Here is a 17,012-nt window from a genome sequence, read left to right as displayed (position 1 = left end):
CAGCCTTGGACATGAGCTGCAGGGTTAGAAGCAGAGCAATGGGAAAAAACCATTGCTGATCAGGAAGCCACCATCGCAGGAATAAGCTCTTACTATGTTAGTCTCCACGTTACTCTGCGTGAAATTCACGTTCCAGGGAGGGGTGTGCGGTCAGCCCCCCTTGGGTCATGTAGCTGCCCCCTGGCTAGGGCAGAGCGGGGCACCTGATGGGCTGTTCTGAAGGTGGGCTGAAAGCCAGGTGGCCAAAACCCACCAAAGTCCACCACGTAGACCCCATCACATAAAAGCTGGTATCGAGTACTTGTAATTGTCCCAGCCAACATAGCAAAGTAAGTGATTTATTCTTGTCATAACTAAGGAATTGACGCCTTCAGCAGCTAGAAAACTAGGTGGTGTTTGGGTCAGGTTTGAAATGAATAATAAGTAGCAAAAATAGTATTGTATGCGCCAAATCACGTGGCAACTACAGTGCGTTAGGTTGTTATGGGGGAAAATGAGGCTGAAATGGAAAAAATGCTTCTCTTGGGCACCATAAATCAGAATGGGACACTTCTGGCCAAATGTGTCTCCCACTGAAGACTTAGAAGACCTGGGATGAGCATGGTTCCCCCTTTATATTGTCGTTTCTGATGAATGGTCCCTTCTGGCAGCACGCCCAGGTCATGTTGGGAAAGGGGGGCTGTGGATGGTGTGTACAGTGGTGCGTCCATGAGAATCAGCCTTGAGGCTCCAGGGTGCGAGGACGAAAAACCAAAGAAGCAGCACAGACCAGTGGTTTTTAGTTCAGGGCTCACATCTTGCTCCTCGGATGAACTGCTGTTACAAAATGACCTCCTTTTCAAAGAAAATCCTGAGAACCAAAATCCGGTGAGGCACTTCTTGGAGCAGTCCACATCCCTGGCAGACGCATTTCTCCTGGTACCAAGCCACTCAATCCCAGCGGGTGGGCTTCGGTTCAGATTTGTTAACCGCAAGGCGGGAGGCAACTGAGTAGACAGGCAGAGGTGTTTGAGTTGGCATCCTTTTATCGCATCTCTTTTTGTTCTTCTTCTCCATTTTTCTGATTACATGGAATTTTGAAGCATCCCCAGTAAGTAGTATAAATATTGTCTTACTGCCTCTGAATTTCCATCGTATGATATGTACCACCAACTGATGGAAGCCAGGCTTTCTTCATTCTCTACCAACCTGTTGCCATAAATCTAGGGTACAATAACTTACATTCTAGAGAAATGGCAAAATGGGCAAATGGTGTGGGAAAGGAGAACAAGAGGTATGGAAACGAGCTAAAGATTACTCTGAGGGGCTTCCCTGGTGGCGCAGTGGTTGAGAATCCGCCTGCCAATGCAGGGGACACGGGTTCGAGCCCTGGTCCGGGAAGATCCCGCATGCCACGGAGCATCTAAGCCCGTGAGCCACAACTACTGAAGCCCATGTGCCACAACTACCGAAGCCCGCGTGCCTAGAGCTCGAGCTCCGCAACAAGAGAAGCCACCGCAATGAGAAGCCCGCGCACCGCAACGAAGAGCAGCCCCCGCTCGCGGCAACTAGAGAAAGCCCGCACGCAGCAACGAAGACCCAGCGCAGCCAAAAATAAATAAATTTACAAAACAACAAAAAAGATTACTCTGGGTACAAGAGGATGTTAAGTGGGACTTTTCCTGACTTGGAGTTTCACCCAAATCTGAGCCCAGTGTTAAGTGCCCGCTGGGTACTTTTATAGAGGGACGTGCTAGACCATCTTCACACTGCTAAGTGGGGAGCCCAGCACTATGTCAGGCACCCATGGCCTGTCACCCCTTTTCAGCTGATGCACAGGAGAAGGCAGAATTGGAAGATGGCCTTTAGAATTCTAGAAGCTTCCTCCCACCTTCCCAGCAAGTGGAGGGGAACTTGAGAGAGCCACTCAGAAAAATTGACAGGTGCTCCTGAATTGAATTGAAAGGGACAAGAAATGGTGCATGACTCACCCAGAAAACTCAACAGTCGAGCCAGCTGGGACTGCTTAAGTCTAGTATGACTGCAGAGGGCGTGGCCTCTGCCTCTAGGGCTCGGTCGGGGCAGAGGTGCTGGGACTTTGCCAAGGGCTAAGTGCACATCAAGCCAGTAGCTGGGTTGTTCTGGAAGGACCTCGCCCAAGAGGCCTGTCTGCAGGTGAGCTGGCCCAACAGAAAAAGGCTGGGTGGGACGTGCCACCAAATGCAGGAGCTGGTGGTCAACCAGTGTATCCTCTGAACCAGAGAATGGGTAAGAAGGGGCCCCTCAGCAAGGGGGGGGGGTCTCCAGAATATCCCCAACGTGAGCGCACAAAAAGAACAAAAGAGGCAGCCTCTGGATGTCAGCACACAGAGAGCTCCAATAGTAGGTAGCAACATCATTAACTGAATTCGTTTCCTGTGGCTGTCATAAAAAACTGGGTGGCTTAAAACAACAGAAATGTATTCTCTCACAGTCCTGGAGCCACAAGTTCAACCTCAAAGTGTTGGCAGGACCCTGCTCCTCCCAAAAGCTCTGGGGAGAATGCATCCTTGCTTCTTCCAGCTTCTGGTGGCTCTAGGAGTCCCTTGGCTTGTGGCTGCATCACCCCGATGTCCACCTTAATCTTTACGTGGCTTCTCCTCTGTCTCTGTGCCTTCTCCTCTTCTGTCTCTTCTAAGGACACTTGTCATTGGGTTTAGGGCCCACCCTGGTAATCCGGGGCGATCTCACTCAAGATCTTTAACTTAATTATACCTACAAAGACCCTTTTTTCGAATAAGGTCACATTCACAGGTTCCAGGGTTAGGAAGTGGACGTATCTGTCTTGGGGGGTGGGGGGGACCATTCAATTCACAATACTAATCAAATAAGACCTTTCTACCACTCCTTCCTTCCTCCTGCCCTCACCCTGGGGAGACCAGAAAATAGCGCAGGAAGCAGAGACAGGGTACAGTAAGGAGAGTGAAGAAATTAATCCATGTGTCTTTCCCTTTGCTGGGCCACAGAGTTACAGATCACACCTGAGCTGAGCGAGGGTCAGCGCTTTGAATTGGTTGAGTAATAGAAGCTCTGATATTAGATTAGAATGGATTTAACAACCTAAAAATAAGATTGTTTCTTTATACCTGAAAGTGACTGGGAAAGCTGTGGGGAGGCAGGGGAAGGGGAACTGGATGAAGATAGTAAAAAGATACAAACTTCCAGTTATAAGATAAACAAGTAATAGGGATGTAATGTACAGTATTATAAAGATAACAACCGCTGTATGTTAAATATGAAAGCTGTTAAGAGTAAATCCTGAGAGTTTTCATCACAAGGAAAACATTTTAATTTTATTTTCTATTTATATGAGATGATGTTCACTAATCTTATTGTGGTAATCATTTCATGATGTAAGTCAAATCATTATGCTTTGCATCTTAAACTTACACAGTGCTGTATGTCAATTATATCTCAGTAAAACTGGAAGGAAAAAAAGAAAAGCTGTGGGATTTGCTCAGCCCTCAAGCTCCAGCCCTAGAGCAGCCGAGGGGCAGGAGAGAGCCAACAGAGCTTGTTTCAAGGCAATGGTGAGAAAAAAAAGTTTCTTCTTTCTTACACCCTTCAGAGCCCGGCCTGTTCAATAAGGTAGATTAATAGATGTCTCACTTTGTTCTTGTGATAGAAGCAATTTTGTAGCAATAGCCTTTTGAAACTAGTCTCTGAGGTTACATCCAGGATAAACTTGCAATGTTTCAACAGTTTTTAAAATGGAGTCGCTGCTGCTGCTTTACTAATTACAACTTTAGTCTTGGTTCTGTGTTCCCTCCTTCTAGGTAAGGTTTATTACATTGCTCAATCATAGAATCACCCTGCTTCCTGACGGCATCCAATCCAGAGCAAAACCCTGCTTCCTTTAACCTTCCCCCAAGTTACCCTCCAGTATGGGGTCAGCAAAGAAGGCTGCCACTTTCTCTAGTTCTACCAGCGCTTTGTCTTTATTGGACCCTTGCACGTAAAGAATGTGTACGGGTGGGAAGTGCTGGATGCACAAGGCTACTTAATGAATGTTTTCTGCTTTCCTATCAGCTGATGCATGCCAAAGGTGCAGTAGGTACTTGTTGAATTAATTACTGCGTTAAGTAAATAGATTATTCACAGTTTTGTCCAAAGTTGTGTCAACATTTAGCTGAGCGGTGTCTTGACTGGAAGCAGAAAGGGTAGGTTGCAGAGTAGTTCAACACACTGCGATGCTCAAAAGCAATAGTAGGGCTAGCTGCTTTCAATTCAGGGCCCGCTGCGGACCGCCGGCCCCAGACCACAGGACCCCATACTGGGAGCTGCGGGGCTGGGGGGATGGGCTGAGGGCTGGGGGGGATGAGGGGCTGGGGGGCTGCGGGGTGGCCCCGGGCCCGGCCCCCTGGGTCGCCGATCGCTCTGCGCAGGCTCTATTTCCCTAGCACGCATGCGCTGGGTCCCGGGCCGTGTTCTCCAGCCTGCGGGCTTGGATTGGTTGAGCTTTCGTGGTCCCGCCCCGGAACCGGAAGTTCTCCCTGGACGCCGAGGCCTCCCGGGCTTCGCCCGTGCTTCTCGGTGAGCTGTTCTCTGTGTTTGCTGGCGTGTGTGTCACTGCAGTCAGGCGAGTCCTTGTTCCCAGTGGAAGCCCACCCCTGCTTGGGGAGGTTCTCGGTGTGCCCAGGGCCGGTGGGCCGGTAGACCGGAACGTGCCCTCGCCCTCACCTCTCCTCTCCACCAGCCGAGATCTCCCGGGTGGGCCGCTCCCTCGGGGCCGCCGCTGCCTGTGTGCTGGGTGCCAGGCTGTCACCCTTGGACGGTTTGCAGCAGGCTTTGCTTGTCGCTCCACCTCACCCACTGGTACCCGAACCCGGGCCAGAGTGGGCCCTTGTGCAGGTCCCTTCCCCTCGGTGCACCTTTGCAGGGGTCGTCATAAAGCGAAAGGGCCCTAGAGCAGTACTGCGTGATTTCAGAAACGGCGACGCCCCTACCAATATTTGGCATCATTTCTCTCCACACAGGAAGGGGCTCCCTGTGTAGCCGGATAGATGTATGTGGGTTACGGCTAGAAATTAAAATTTTCTCTTTAGATCTGAGATCTAAAGATCTAAACAGATCTAGGTTATTGCTGATTTGTTACCAGCTTTTGGAAATTTCTCTTTGATCTTTCATCAGGTTTTAGGGCCGATGTGTGCACTTTGTCCATATATCTGTAATGTCAGTTAATATTTACAAGGTTTTGTATGCATTCAGTCAACAGATATTTAGGGCCTACTGTTGTTGGCACTGTATAAACTGTTTTTAATATGTATTCGGAAGCTAGGGGTATAGATGTGTATTTCAGCATTATCTGTACTAGCATTTGCTCTAGAACTGTGTTGTCCAATATGGTAGCCGCTAGCTACATAAGGCTGTTGAGTACCTGAAATGTGCCTAGTCCGAATTGAGATGTGCATTAAGTGTAAAACAGCGAATTTTGGAGAACTAGTATGAAGACAATGTAAACTATCCCAGTTTTTAAATACCCATCAACGTGTTGAAACAGCAATATTTGGGATACACTGGATTAAATAAAATGTATTATTAATTTCGCCTGTTTTTTTACGTGGCCACTAGAAATTTTACATTATATCTTTGGCTTGCATTATATTGCTATTGGACAGCACTGCCCTAGAAAGGGGTCAGCAGACTATGGCCTGCAGCCAAATCCAGCCTTCCTGTCTTTGAAAAAGAGATGTATGGGAGCGAAGCCATAGCCATTCCTTTCTGTATTGTCTGTGGCTGCTGTTCCAGCTACAAAAACAGCAGAGTTGAGTAGTCCATACAGAGGCTGCGTGGCCTGCAAAAGCCAAAGTATTTACTATCTGGCCTTTTATAGAAAAAGTTTGCCGACACCCTGCTCTAGAGCAATGCCCGGTAGGGTAGATATAAGTAAATCTTTTCATTGTAGTCCTGTGTAATTGTCAGTTAGGCTTAGTGTGTGACATAGTTCTAAGGACTTTATAAGGAGTCTCTTGTTTAATTCTCATATTAATTCTAGGATGTTGGATTCCCCTCCCCCCCACATACTTGACACCCCCTACTTCTGGGAACTGTACCTTCTAGACCCTCCTTATCCCCAAATGGCTTGACTCCTGGAGCCCACCTGGTGAGCCTACAGGAGGCACCATGCTTCTTTTTTCTTTTTTTGAACTAGAATATTTTTAAATGATTTTCTGAACTAGAATTGAGATGAGGTTGGGCTCCCGTGGAAGAAGCTGAGGGGCCCTGGGCTTCGTTAGACGCAAGTGGGTACAAGCCAGCTGGTCCGCTGTGAAAAGGGTGACGCTCGCAAGCAGAGAGGAGCAAGTATTTGTTGAGTAATAGTAAGCCCTGGCCAGGTGTTTGCCAGGTGTGTATCGGTGAATGAAACAGACGTCGTTCTTCTGTGGTCTTGTAGGGAAGGCAGGCAATAAAAAAATTTTTTTTCATGTGATCTGCACCATGAAAAAAAAAAACAGTGTGCAAATGTTTGATGTTTTTAATAGGTTTCCTCATCTGTAAGATGGAGCTAAGCGCTATACCTGTGCCGGGGTTTTTGTGAGGATGGAGATGACGTGAGTGTATGCGGCACACAGAGTTGCTCGATGTGCACTGTCTTCTGCTCTTAGAAGGTAAGTGCGGGAATGACTGTTCGGGACTGGATGCGTCGTGACACTTAAAACATTGCAGTCACCAGTTGTGGTTTGTAGGGAAGGTTCTCAGGTGAGTTGTGCACAGCAAGGGTTTCTAATATTTCCTAATTTAATGAGGCTCCCCTAGCAAAATGGGAAGTCAGAGAGGTTGTGTGCGTTCAGTGTGGGAGCAGGACGGGAGCCGCCTTTGGGCTGATGGCAGCAGAGCTGGGCTGGTCTTGCTGCGGGAGGAGGGTTGTGCCTGTGTGTACAGGGCAGTGGTGGCAGCTCTGGTTGAGATCACAGTCACCCGGAGAGCTGCAAAATACCCAGGCCTGCCCTCAGAGATTCGAATTCATTCTGTCTGGGGTGAGGCCCTGGCGTTGTTTTTGCTTTTGCTGTTTAATTTCTCCAGATGATTCAGATTGGCAGTCAGGAGTGAGACCCACCCCTGGTGAGAGACAGGGAGCTAATGGGGCAAAGGCATCGAGCTGGGAGGTAGGCAGTGTCTGGCAGCGATTCAGCGCGATCACACTGGAAGCTGGAAGGGGGCTTTTCACTCCCTGGCCAGGGACCGTGGGCTCCATCCTGAGAGCAGAGGGGAACTTCTGAAGGGCTTTAAGCAGGCAAATGGGGGAATCTCTTGCTGAGATGTGTACTGCAGGATGATCCCTCTAACAAAATGTCGTGAATCAGAGTGAAAGCAGCGAAGAAATAATTGGAGCCAGCCAGATGATTGGAAGCCCAGGGTTGGTTTCTGTATTCCTCCTACGTGTGTCCCTTAGCAGCGGTGTCTGTCCTTGCAATTGGCCAGCTTCTTGTCTGTATTCCTTCCGCTGGGCTGTTAGCTCCTTCAAGGCAGAGAGTAGCTCATTAGTCTCAGCATTTATTGTGTATGAGGCACATAATAGATATTTGTTGAATGAACTGTGTAGAACTCTAAACTGGGCACAGCCTACTTTGTCTTTTTGTGGCAGTTCTCAAAATTTTATATCCCAGGTGCTTCCACAGTATAGCCTCCTAGGGCAATAAATTGCTTTATATCCACGTGACTGTCCCACAGGGAGAATAGAAAGTTGGACAGCCTTTAAATGCTGTTTAAAATATGGAGGAGAATGGGAAACAGTATGGTGGTTCCTCAAAAAATTAAAAATAGAATGACCATATTGATCCAGCAGTCCCACTTTTGGGTATATACCCCAAAGAATTGAAAGTAGGGTCTCAAAGATATTTGTACATTTATGTTCATAGCAACATTATTCACAAAAGGTAGAAGCAGTGTCTAAGTGTCCATCAGTGGATGGATGGATAAACAAAATGTGCTCTGTCCATGCAATGGAATATTATTCAGCCCTGAAAAGGAAGGAGATTCTGACACATTCTCCGACATGGTTGACCCTTGAGGACATTATGCTGTGTGAAATAAGCCCAACACAAGAAGGCAAATACTGTGTGATTCCACCTATATAAGGCATCTGAAGTAGTCAGATTCATAGAGACAGACAGTAGAATGGTGGTTGGCAGGGGCCGCAGGGGAGAAAGAAATGGAGAGTTGTGGCGCAGTAGTTAAGAATCCGCCTGCCGATGCAGGGGACATGGGTTTGAGCCCTGTTCCGGGAAGATCCCACAGGCTGCGGAGTAACTAAGCCCATGCACCACAACTACTCAGCCTGCGCTCTGGAGCCCGCGGGCCGCAACTACTGCAGCCCGTGTGCCTAGAGCCCGTGCTCCACAACAAGAGAAGCCACCGCAGTGAGAAGCCCGCGCACCGCAACAAAGAGTAGCCCCCGCTCTCCGCAGCTAGAGAAAGCCCATGCGCAGCAACGAAGACCCAACACGGCCAAAAATAAATAAATAAATTTATTTTTTTTAACAAAAAGGACATATGAAATGCAGAGCAGAGTGCTTATATATGAATCCATTAACTTCTGTAGATTTCCATGAGTAAAGCGGAAGTTTTACTGTTAAGACAAACAGTACTCCCATCACCCTGAAGCCACAATTAAATTCCCCTTCAGAATCTCCTTGAAGCTCTGACCCTTCATTGAGAAATTTGACCTGAGTTAAATATTGCCTTACCTCCTTGTGGGCACTCTAGACTGGTCTCCTATTAACCACCTTGCTGGCATCCAGCCAACTTCAATCTTGCTTGCTTTGGTAGTGATGCATATAGAATGAGTGTAGACGCGGGGAGGATGAATGCTTGTTAGGAAACTTTCCCACAGCTGGAGGGAGGGCTCAAGTTTATTGAGCTGCTTGAGACCTTATCCTTGTGACACCCCCGCTTGACTTCCTCCAGATCCCAAGATCTCAGGCGGACAATGCTGAGAGCAATATTCAGCAATCCGAGGATGTGTATTTTTAATTTTTCTGTGCTGTCTTGCCTGTTCCTTGTTTACTGAGCCTTTGATTCTTAGGAAGACCTCTTTTACTGTTTTCAGTCTTTAAAAGTGGAATTCAATGAAATAATGCCATTTGCAGCACCATGGATGGACCTAGAGATTATCATACTAAGTGAAGTAAGTCACACAGAGAAAGACAAATACCATACGATGTCACTTATATGTGGGATCTAAAATAGGACACAAATGAACATATCTTCAAAACCGAAACAGACTCACATAGAGAACAGACTTGTGGTTGCCAAGGGGTAGGGGCGATCGGGGAGGGATGGATTGGGAGTTTGGGGTGAGGAGATGTAAACTATTATATATGGAATGGATAAACAACAGGGTCCTACTGTAGAGCACAGGGAACGATATTCAATATCCCATGATAAACCATAATGGAAAAGAATGTGAAAAAGAATATGTATAGCCGAATCACTTTGCTGTACAGCAGAAATTAACACAACACTGTAAATCAAATATACTTCAATAAAATTTTTTAAAAAGCTACGTAAGTAAACGGGCAGGGCTATGTACCAATAAAACTTTATTCAATCAATCAATCAATCAACCTTCATTCCGATCATTCATAAAAAGGAAGTGGAATTCAAAAAGGAAAAACAACGATCTTGAAGTACCAATTCTCAATAATTAGAAAATGCCACTTAAGATCCAGAATCACTGGCCCATTGAGTTATTGCTAACTGACTTTTAAAAAGAAATAGAGAAAAAAAAGACCGCCGTCAGGTAACATGCAAGACGCGGAATCTTGGTCATCTGAGCTGTGCTGTGGGGAGAACCAATAGGAACCTCAGAGTTGTAGTCCTGGGTACTTAACTGTTCACATTTGGGGCTAGAGCTTGAGGGGAGATGGCACTGGTTTCGATGCAGCAGTGGGCTGTTGAGGAAATCGTGAGGGCAGACCTGAATGCAGAGCCACGGGTGGGGGGAGGCGGCCGCTTTGTGGTGCCCTGACCTCTGAGGGCGGTGAAGTGGAATGAGCCATTTACCATGCCGTTTTCCAGTGGCCACGTATCTTAAATGTATAGGGTTTATCATGAAGTTGAACTAGACTAATCACTGTTCTGATTAGGAAAACAATACATACACATTAGAGGAAATTCAGGAGAGAGTAAAAGAACAAACAAAAATCACTTAAAATGTTGCCATTCAGAGAATGCTTCTGTCTGAAATTTTTTGTTATCTATTTTTGGCCTTTTCTCATCACATGTGATTTTTAAATAAAATTTGGATCAGACTCTAGATGTTGTTTTTCTTTTTATTTATTTTTAATTAAAAACCTGTTTTTTTTTGGCTGCCCCACATGGCTTGTGGAATCTCAGTTACCTGACCAGGGATTGAACCTGGGCCCTCGACAGTGAGAACACAGAGTCCTAATCACTGGATCGCCAGGGAATTCCCTAGATGCTGTTTTTAAATTTCTATTATTAAATTTTTTTTTTTTTTTTTTAACTGTGTACAGGCGGGATCCTAGTTCCCCGACCAGGGATGGAACCCGTGCTCCCTGCAGTGGAAGCGTGGAGTCACAACTGCTGGACCACCAGGGAAGTCCCTAGATGCTGTTTTTAAATAACAGCTTTATTCAGATACAGTTTATGTACTGTACAGTTCACCTACTTAAAGTGTACAATTCAGTGGTTTTTAGCTTGTTCACAACTGTGTGCACCCATCACCGCAGTCAACTTGAGAGAGGATTTTGCACCTCCCCCAAGAAAAACTCTGCACCCATTAGTAGCCACTCGCTCTTCATCCCACCCCACTGGTTCCCCCCTTCCCTCCGTCCCAGCCCTAGTCTACCACTAATTTACTTTCTGTCTCTATAGATTTGCCTGTCCCAGTCATTGCATGTAAAGGAAGTCATACAATGCGTGGTCTCTGTGTCTTTACTTTAACATAGAGCTTTGAAGGCCCATCCGTGCTGCAGTCTGTATCAGAGTTCCCTTTGGTTGACAGATAACGCCCCATTGTATGGCTATACCATGTTTTGTTTATCCATTCCTCAGCTGATAGACATTTGGGTTGTTTCCGCTTTCTGTCTGTTACGAAGAATGCTGCCGTGAACATTCATGTGCAAGTGTAACCATTTGGGACCTCATACTTTCTTCCAAGTTGGCAGGAAATGCTTACGAAAACAGCTTCCACATCTCTTATTTCCTTAAAGTAAATTTATAAAAGTAGAATTGCTGACTGTAAGGACCTTACGTTTTGCGGCCCTTCTCAGATGGTGTCTAGGAAGACTGCATTAACTCTCCCCGTAATCGCTTCAGCGTGGTTAGCCTACGTGTGATCGGTGATAGTTTATTTAATATCACGTGCTATAAAATGAGAGTCCATGGAGTGTTGAAAAGACAGTATCCCTGCCATCAAGATGCTTATGTTCACGCTTACACCAAATGGGCAGATCCAGATCCAGGGGTATTTGGCAGGCAAGGTTTTGTGCATTATGTGGAGAGAAAAAGAGACTGGTTAGATAAAGTGAACATTCGCCTGCCCAGGATGAGATTCACACAGACGTAACCATTAAGCAACTTTTTACACCTAAAAGTCAAAAAAGAACAAAAGAAGAAAAAAGTTAATGGGACCGAACTCTGGCCTAGGGACCTGTTAGTCCAAAGTCATAAATCTTCTGGACTACAGAGTCGGAACCTTGACCCCGTTGTTCAGAAGAGTCAGATGTCAGCACAGTGTGGCCTGTTGACTTGGGGGCCCATCTGACCTGGATCCAGCTGCCTCCCAACCTGTGCCGCTTCATCATTTCTTTAGATTCCTTGGGACTTCTAAACAGCATCCCCTTTTGGCCCTGTTTCTCATGCTTTTATATTCAGAAAAGTACTTCTTCAAGACTGTAAAATCAGCAAGGAGTTCAGTGAAATAGCTGAACATGGGGGAAAATAGTCCGGCCTCCTCAGCCTTGCCCCATTGATGCTGACACTGGCATGTTTTCATCCCCAACATAACCACCAAATTCCACAAAGAGGAGTTGACTAATCTTGATTTGGAGAGATCATTCATTTGTAAAATTAGAGATGGGAAAGTTACAGCAGATCTTTCAGCATGTTTCTTTTAAGCAACTGTTAACACAAAAGCTGTGTACAGGGCCATATATATATATATATATATATATATATATATATATATATATTTTTTACTACTGAGAATCAAACTTTTGAGGCTAAACCATATTACATTGCAGATTGCATTTTCTAATACATTGCACCCATTTTTATTACAGACTCTTTCTCTGCATAGATAACTGGCAGAGAGCGCTGTGCTCCTATCAGGAAGCTGCGCCTGGCAAACACAAGCTTGGGAAAACAGAAACCTCATTTTTCTTTGCAGCCGTAACGAGATGTCTGACAAGCAGCAGATAGCTGCCAGAGCTTCCCTTATTGAGCAGCTGATGTCTAAAAGGAATTTTGAGGATCTCGGCAACCACCTTACTGAGCTAGAAACTCTGCGTGTGACTCCGGAGCATCTCCAGGAGACGGATGTGGTCAGGGCTGTGTACAGAGTCCTCAAAAACTGCCCCACGGCGGCTCTGAAAAAGAAAGCCAAGCGTTTGCTGTCAGAATGGAAAGCTCTGTATAAAGGTACTCACTGCAAGCCGCGGGGCAGCCCTAAACTATTTCCTCCGGGTGGAAATAAAGAAGAAAATCAAGGACTTTCTCCCGACCCAAGTCAGGATGAGGTACGGGGCAGCTCTTGCTGTCATTCTCTGCGTGCATCCCAAGATGTTGCAGGAGCTGTTGAAAGGGTCGTGCCAGAAAATAGCCCTGGTGGAGCGGAGCCTAAGGCAGCGCGTCTCAGGGCCGCTGACCCTCAATCCCCCGTCGAGAGAGCGAGTGAGCAGCCAGATCCTGCAGCGCCCGTGAGAGCCAAATGCACAGAGCTGCTGTATGAAGCTCTAGCTAGTCCTTCCACAGAGCAGCCCAGAGCCGATCTGTGGCACAACTTTGCACGAGAAATCGAAGAGCACATTTTTACCCTTCACTCCAAGAACCTCAAAAAATATAAAACGTGCATCCGAAGCAAAGTTGCCAATCTGAAAACCCCCCGCATGTCTCACTTACAGCAAAGCTTGCTCTCTGGGACCATGTCTCCAAGGGAGTTTGCCGAAATGACCGCCATGGAAATGGCCAGCCCCGAACTGAAGCAGCTGAGAGCCTCCTACACGGAATCTGGCATACAGGAACATTACCTGCCCCAAGCGGTGGAGGGCACGCCGACCAAGAAAATAAAGTGCCGACGCTGCGAGAAATTCAATTGCCAGGTCACCGTCATCGCCAGAGGGACACTCTTCCTTCCAAGTTGGGTGCAGAGTTCCAACCCAGATGAAGAAATGATGACCTACGTAATCTGCAATGAATGTGGGAAGCAGTGGTACCATAGCAAGTGGGAGTGCTTGTAATTGTAATAGATGTTCTCTTAACAGATAACCGGAGCGATCCCTTTTATTCGTGCCACCCTTTTATGCTTGTTTTGAAAATCTTGTACATGCTATTCTTTTTTTAAAAATTGAGGTATAGTTAATTTATATATATATAAAATAACCTATAATGGAAACACATATGTACATTCTTTTTCAGATTCTTTTCCCTTATAGGTTTTTACAAGATACTGAGCAGAGTTTCCAGCGCTACACAGTAGGTCCTTGTTGTTTATCTGTTTTATGTATAGTAGCGAGTTATACACACTATTCGCAAAACTATCCTACAAAGAAGGAAAGAAGGTCGTTTGCTGGAGCTCACAGCACTGTCACTAAAAGTTGATAGTTTGGGGAGAGAGAGTGGACGCCTGTTTGCATCGCGCTTAGTGGCTACTTAGTACTTTGCTGTACTCTTGAGTACGCTTGGGAGCAGCTCAGCGTAACCTAGGAGCCCGTTGGAAATGCAGACTCTCCGGTCCCATGCTTCTGAATCGGTATCTGCATTTTGGCAGGATCCCCAGGTGAGCCTGTTCAAGGTCACTGGAGAAGTGCTGCTTCTGCAGTAGGCCTGTACTTCCCAGCACTGGCTGCATATTAACAGGATCTGGGGAGCTTTGAAAACCCACAGTGCCGAGGACCCGCCCTGGGACAATCGCATCTGGATCTGCGGGATGCAGCCCAGGCATCAACGTTTTGGTTTGAATTCCTCAGGTCATTTTAAGATGCAGTCAGAGTTGAGAACTACTCATCCATAGGCTCTCGCTTGATCCTTTTGTCACCCTTAAGAAAAGAAAGTTATTCTGTACACTTCACAGTTGAGGAAACGTCCACAGAGGTACCATGACTCGCCCCAGTGACACACCATAAATAGTCAAACTTGAACTGCTGCGGGATTTTCTTCCTTCCAATTCCGTGTCTGAGACCGCTTCCATATCGATTTCTGAGAAATACAGTCCTGGAGTTGTGGGACTGAATGAATAGTGTGTTCAAGCTCTAGCATTGGGGAACAAGAGCTTTGTTATTTTCCCCTCTCTTGTCTCTTCTCACTTCACAGGTGTCCCTTGAGCCCTGAGAATTACCCTACGACTAATCCCACAGTTAGAATTTGTTTCCCGCCCTCTTGCTCAGTCGAAGGAGTCATGTATTGTTTTCCTTCACACAAGTTCTCCAGGGTTTATAAACTCTTTATGACATTAGGTTTCTGATGTTAGGGAGTCTTCATGTTATCAGGGGTTAGGTCTGTAGGGGAGGGGGAAAAAAAAAACCCTGTAGCTGGGACCCCAAAAATTAGACTGGCAAAAGACAGATTAACAAGAGAAAAGTAGTTTATATGTGCAGCACGGCATACCCGCAGGAGAAATTCGGTGATGCGTAACTCAGGGATGGTTAGAACTTGGGCTTATGTAGCATTTTAATAAAAAATAGTACGTTTGTAGAGAAGCAACAAGACAAAGGAAAAGGGCTTTAGGCTTTTAGTGGCAGCAAACTCTGGGAAGGTAAATTAGAGAGGGTGTTGGGGGGGGCGGGGAACTAATGGAAGATAATGGTCATTTAGTAAGGTTTCTTTGTGTAGACTCTTTTCCGGTGCCATCTTGCCTCCAGTGATGAGGTTGTTACCCCCTTCCTGGTAGGGAATTCACAAGGGTAATCTGTGTTCTGTTGTCAGGCAGGTAGCCAGAGGGCAGAGAGCTCATCCTGTGTTTACTTTTTCTCATTTGCTTTCAGCTCCGAATGATCCTTATGCCATTATATTTTGGGGTGACAGGCTCTGAACCCCTTTAGGTCTGGATTTCCAAATCTGCTTTTGTAAAAACTGGCACTAACCTCTCAGAGGAAGTCGGTTGCCTCAGCCTTTGAATCTACCAAGGTTTCTCTAATAAACGAAGAGGAAATTACTTCTTCGAGGCCTTTGTAAACAGTGTTTAACCAATCTGTATAATGTTTAAACACAACAAGGCTTCCGTGTGATTTTTTTTCGTTTTTAAAAATTCGTAGAATTTTAATTTTTATAGTTTTAACTATAGTTTGTGAGTTGTCTGCAAAACTACACATTTTCACCAGTTCTTTTCTCCTCAGCCCCTTTGCTAGAGCTCAGAATGTAATGTACAGTTTACCTGCCTCATGACAGAATTCCCTCAAAGGTGCAGGAAATGAAAATACGTTCATGTTTTCAAAAGGTTTTGAAGAAGTGGGCTAGAGGCCATCAGTTATCAATTGTGTTTTGATACCTTTGTCCCTGTGGCTTCCCAGGTCTTGCCTATTATGATGAAACGGTCTTTTAAAGAAAAACTTGCAAAGTCCACTAACACTTCAAGTTTCACAACGTGTGGTTTCATGTGACTTGGAATGATCTTAAAAACTATTCAGTGGTTATAAAAGAGCACAGCACATGAAAACCATGTGTGAATAGTTCATATCAGTGTTTGTTTTTTGGTTTAGGCTTTTTGGATGTGTTTTGGGGGGGTGGGGTTTTTGTGGGGGTTTTGGGTAGTTTTTATTTGTACTAGACTTTTGCAAACTAAATTTGCAGACAAATAAAAGCACTTGAAATGGAACTTCCTTTTCTCTCCAAGATATAAAAATCTGGGTAGTCCTCATTTCGTATCAACTTTGTCAGTGACTTTTGCAACTATAGATAGGAAAACAGTAATCTTTTTTTTTTTCCCTTTGAGTCAATGAGAGATCACTACATTTTCTAAGTATAGATAATAATTCTTTTATCTTCTATGCTTATCTCCTAAAAGGAAAGGGTTTTTGTTGTTGTTGTTTTTGAGTGCTCACGAGGTAAAGGATCTTTCATGTCATTTGAAATCATTTTTACAAGAACAGCAAGTACATAGACCCCAGGATGGGAGGGTGCCTGCCACAGACGAGGCACAGCAAGAGTCCACCAGAGCTGAAGCACAGTGGCAAGGGGGAGAAGGATGAGAGGTGAAGCCCAAGAGCCATCGGGTTCACGAGGGCCCTTGTCGGTCGTGATAAGGACTTTGGGATTTTTCCAAGCCTGATAGGAAGCTATGGAAGCCAAGGGGTCGGTAGTGATAAGACTTCAGTGACCTTTAGGAAGCATCCCTCTGGCTGTTGTGTTAAGTTAGATGAGGAGGGAAGCAAGAACAGATGCAGGGACACCAGTTGGGTGGCTGTAGCAATGGTCCAAATGTCATTTAACTGGTTTCAAACAAGAGTACACAAAGACTGGTCTCCCTGCATCCTTATAGTTGACAGAGCCCTTGGTGATGGAGTTGAGGACACACTACACTTTGGCATGGTGAACCTTCTAAGCTGTAGGAATTTGAGAAACTATAGGTGCAGGAGGGCCTCGCTGACCTTCCCCTGAGGCAGGTCATAAGACCCTCAAGTGAGAGGTGCCCTCCCCAGACCGAGGAAAGGAGCATCCTTTTCTCTGCAGATGGAGGGATGCTGGAGGGAATCGCAGTGAACAGGTCTTGCTGGGTTCCCCCCAGTTGACTACCCTCAGCTCATACTCTTTGTCCCTTCAGATTTTCTCACAACTCTCCACTCTTCCTCAAACCTAGTATAGAAACACCCAGG

General features: G+C 45.9%; 1 protein-coding gene across 2 annotated transcripts; it reads left to right on the top strand.

Moving 5' to 3' along the window:
* Positions 1-4,494: 4,494 nt before the first annotated feature.
* Positions 4,495-16,030, top strand: TCEANC (transcription elongation factor A N-terminal and central domain containing). 2 transcript variants are annotated; one of them, XM_059050864.2, is made up of 3 exons: positions 4,495-4,551; positions 6,501-6,626; positions 12,374-15,900. In XM_059050864.2, exon 3 carries the CDS (start codon positions 12,384-12,386, stop codon positions 13,440-13,442), a length of 1,059 nt encoding a protein of 352 aa, XP_058906847.1. In that variant the 5' UTR covers positions 4,495-4,551; positions 6,501-6,626; positions 12,374-12,383; the 3' UTR covers positions 13,443-15,900. The 2 variants fall into 2 exon arrangements, with proteins under 2 accessions (XP_058906847.1, XP_058906846.1); XM_059050863.2 differs by lacking the exon at positions 4,495-4,551 and having other exon boundaries at positions 6,541-6,626; positions 12,267-16,030.
* Positions 16,031-17,012: the final 982 nt, after the last annotated feature.

This window comes from Kogia breviceps, chromosome X (genome assembly GCF_026419965.1).
Source record: "Kogia breviceps isolate mKogBre1 chromosome X, mKogBre1 haplotype 1, whole genome shotgun sequence".
Classification (NCBI taxonomy): domain Eukaryota; kingdom Metazoa; phylum Chordata; class Mammalia; order Artiodactyla; family Physeteridae; genus Kogia; species Kogia breviceps.
This window is presented reverse-complemented; position numbering and strand designations above follow the sequence as displayed.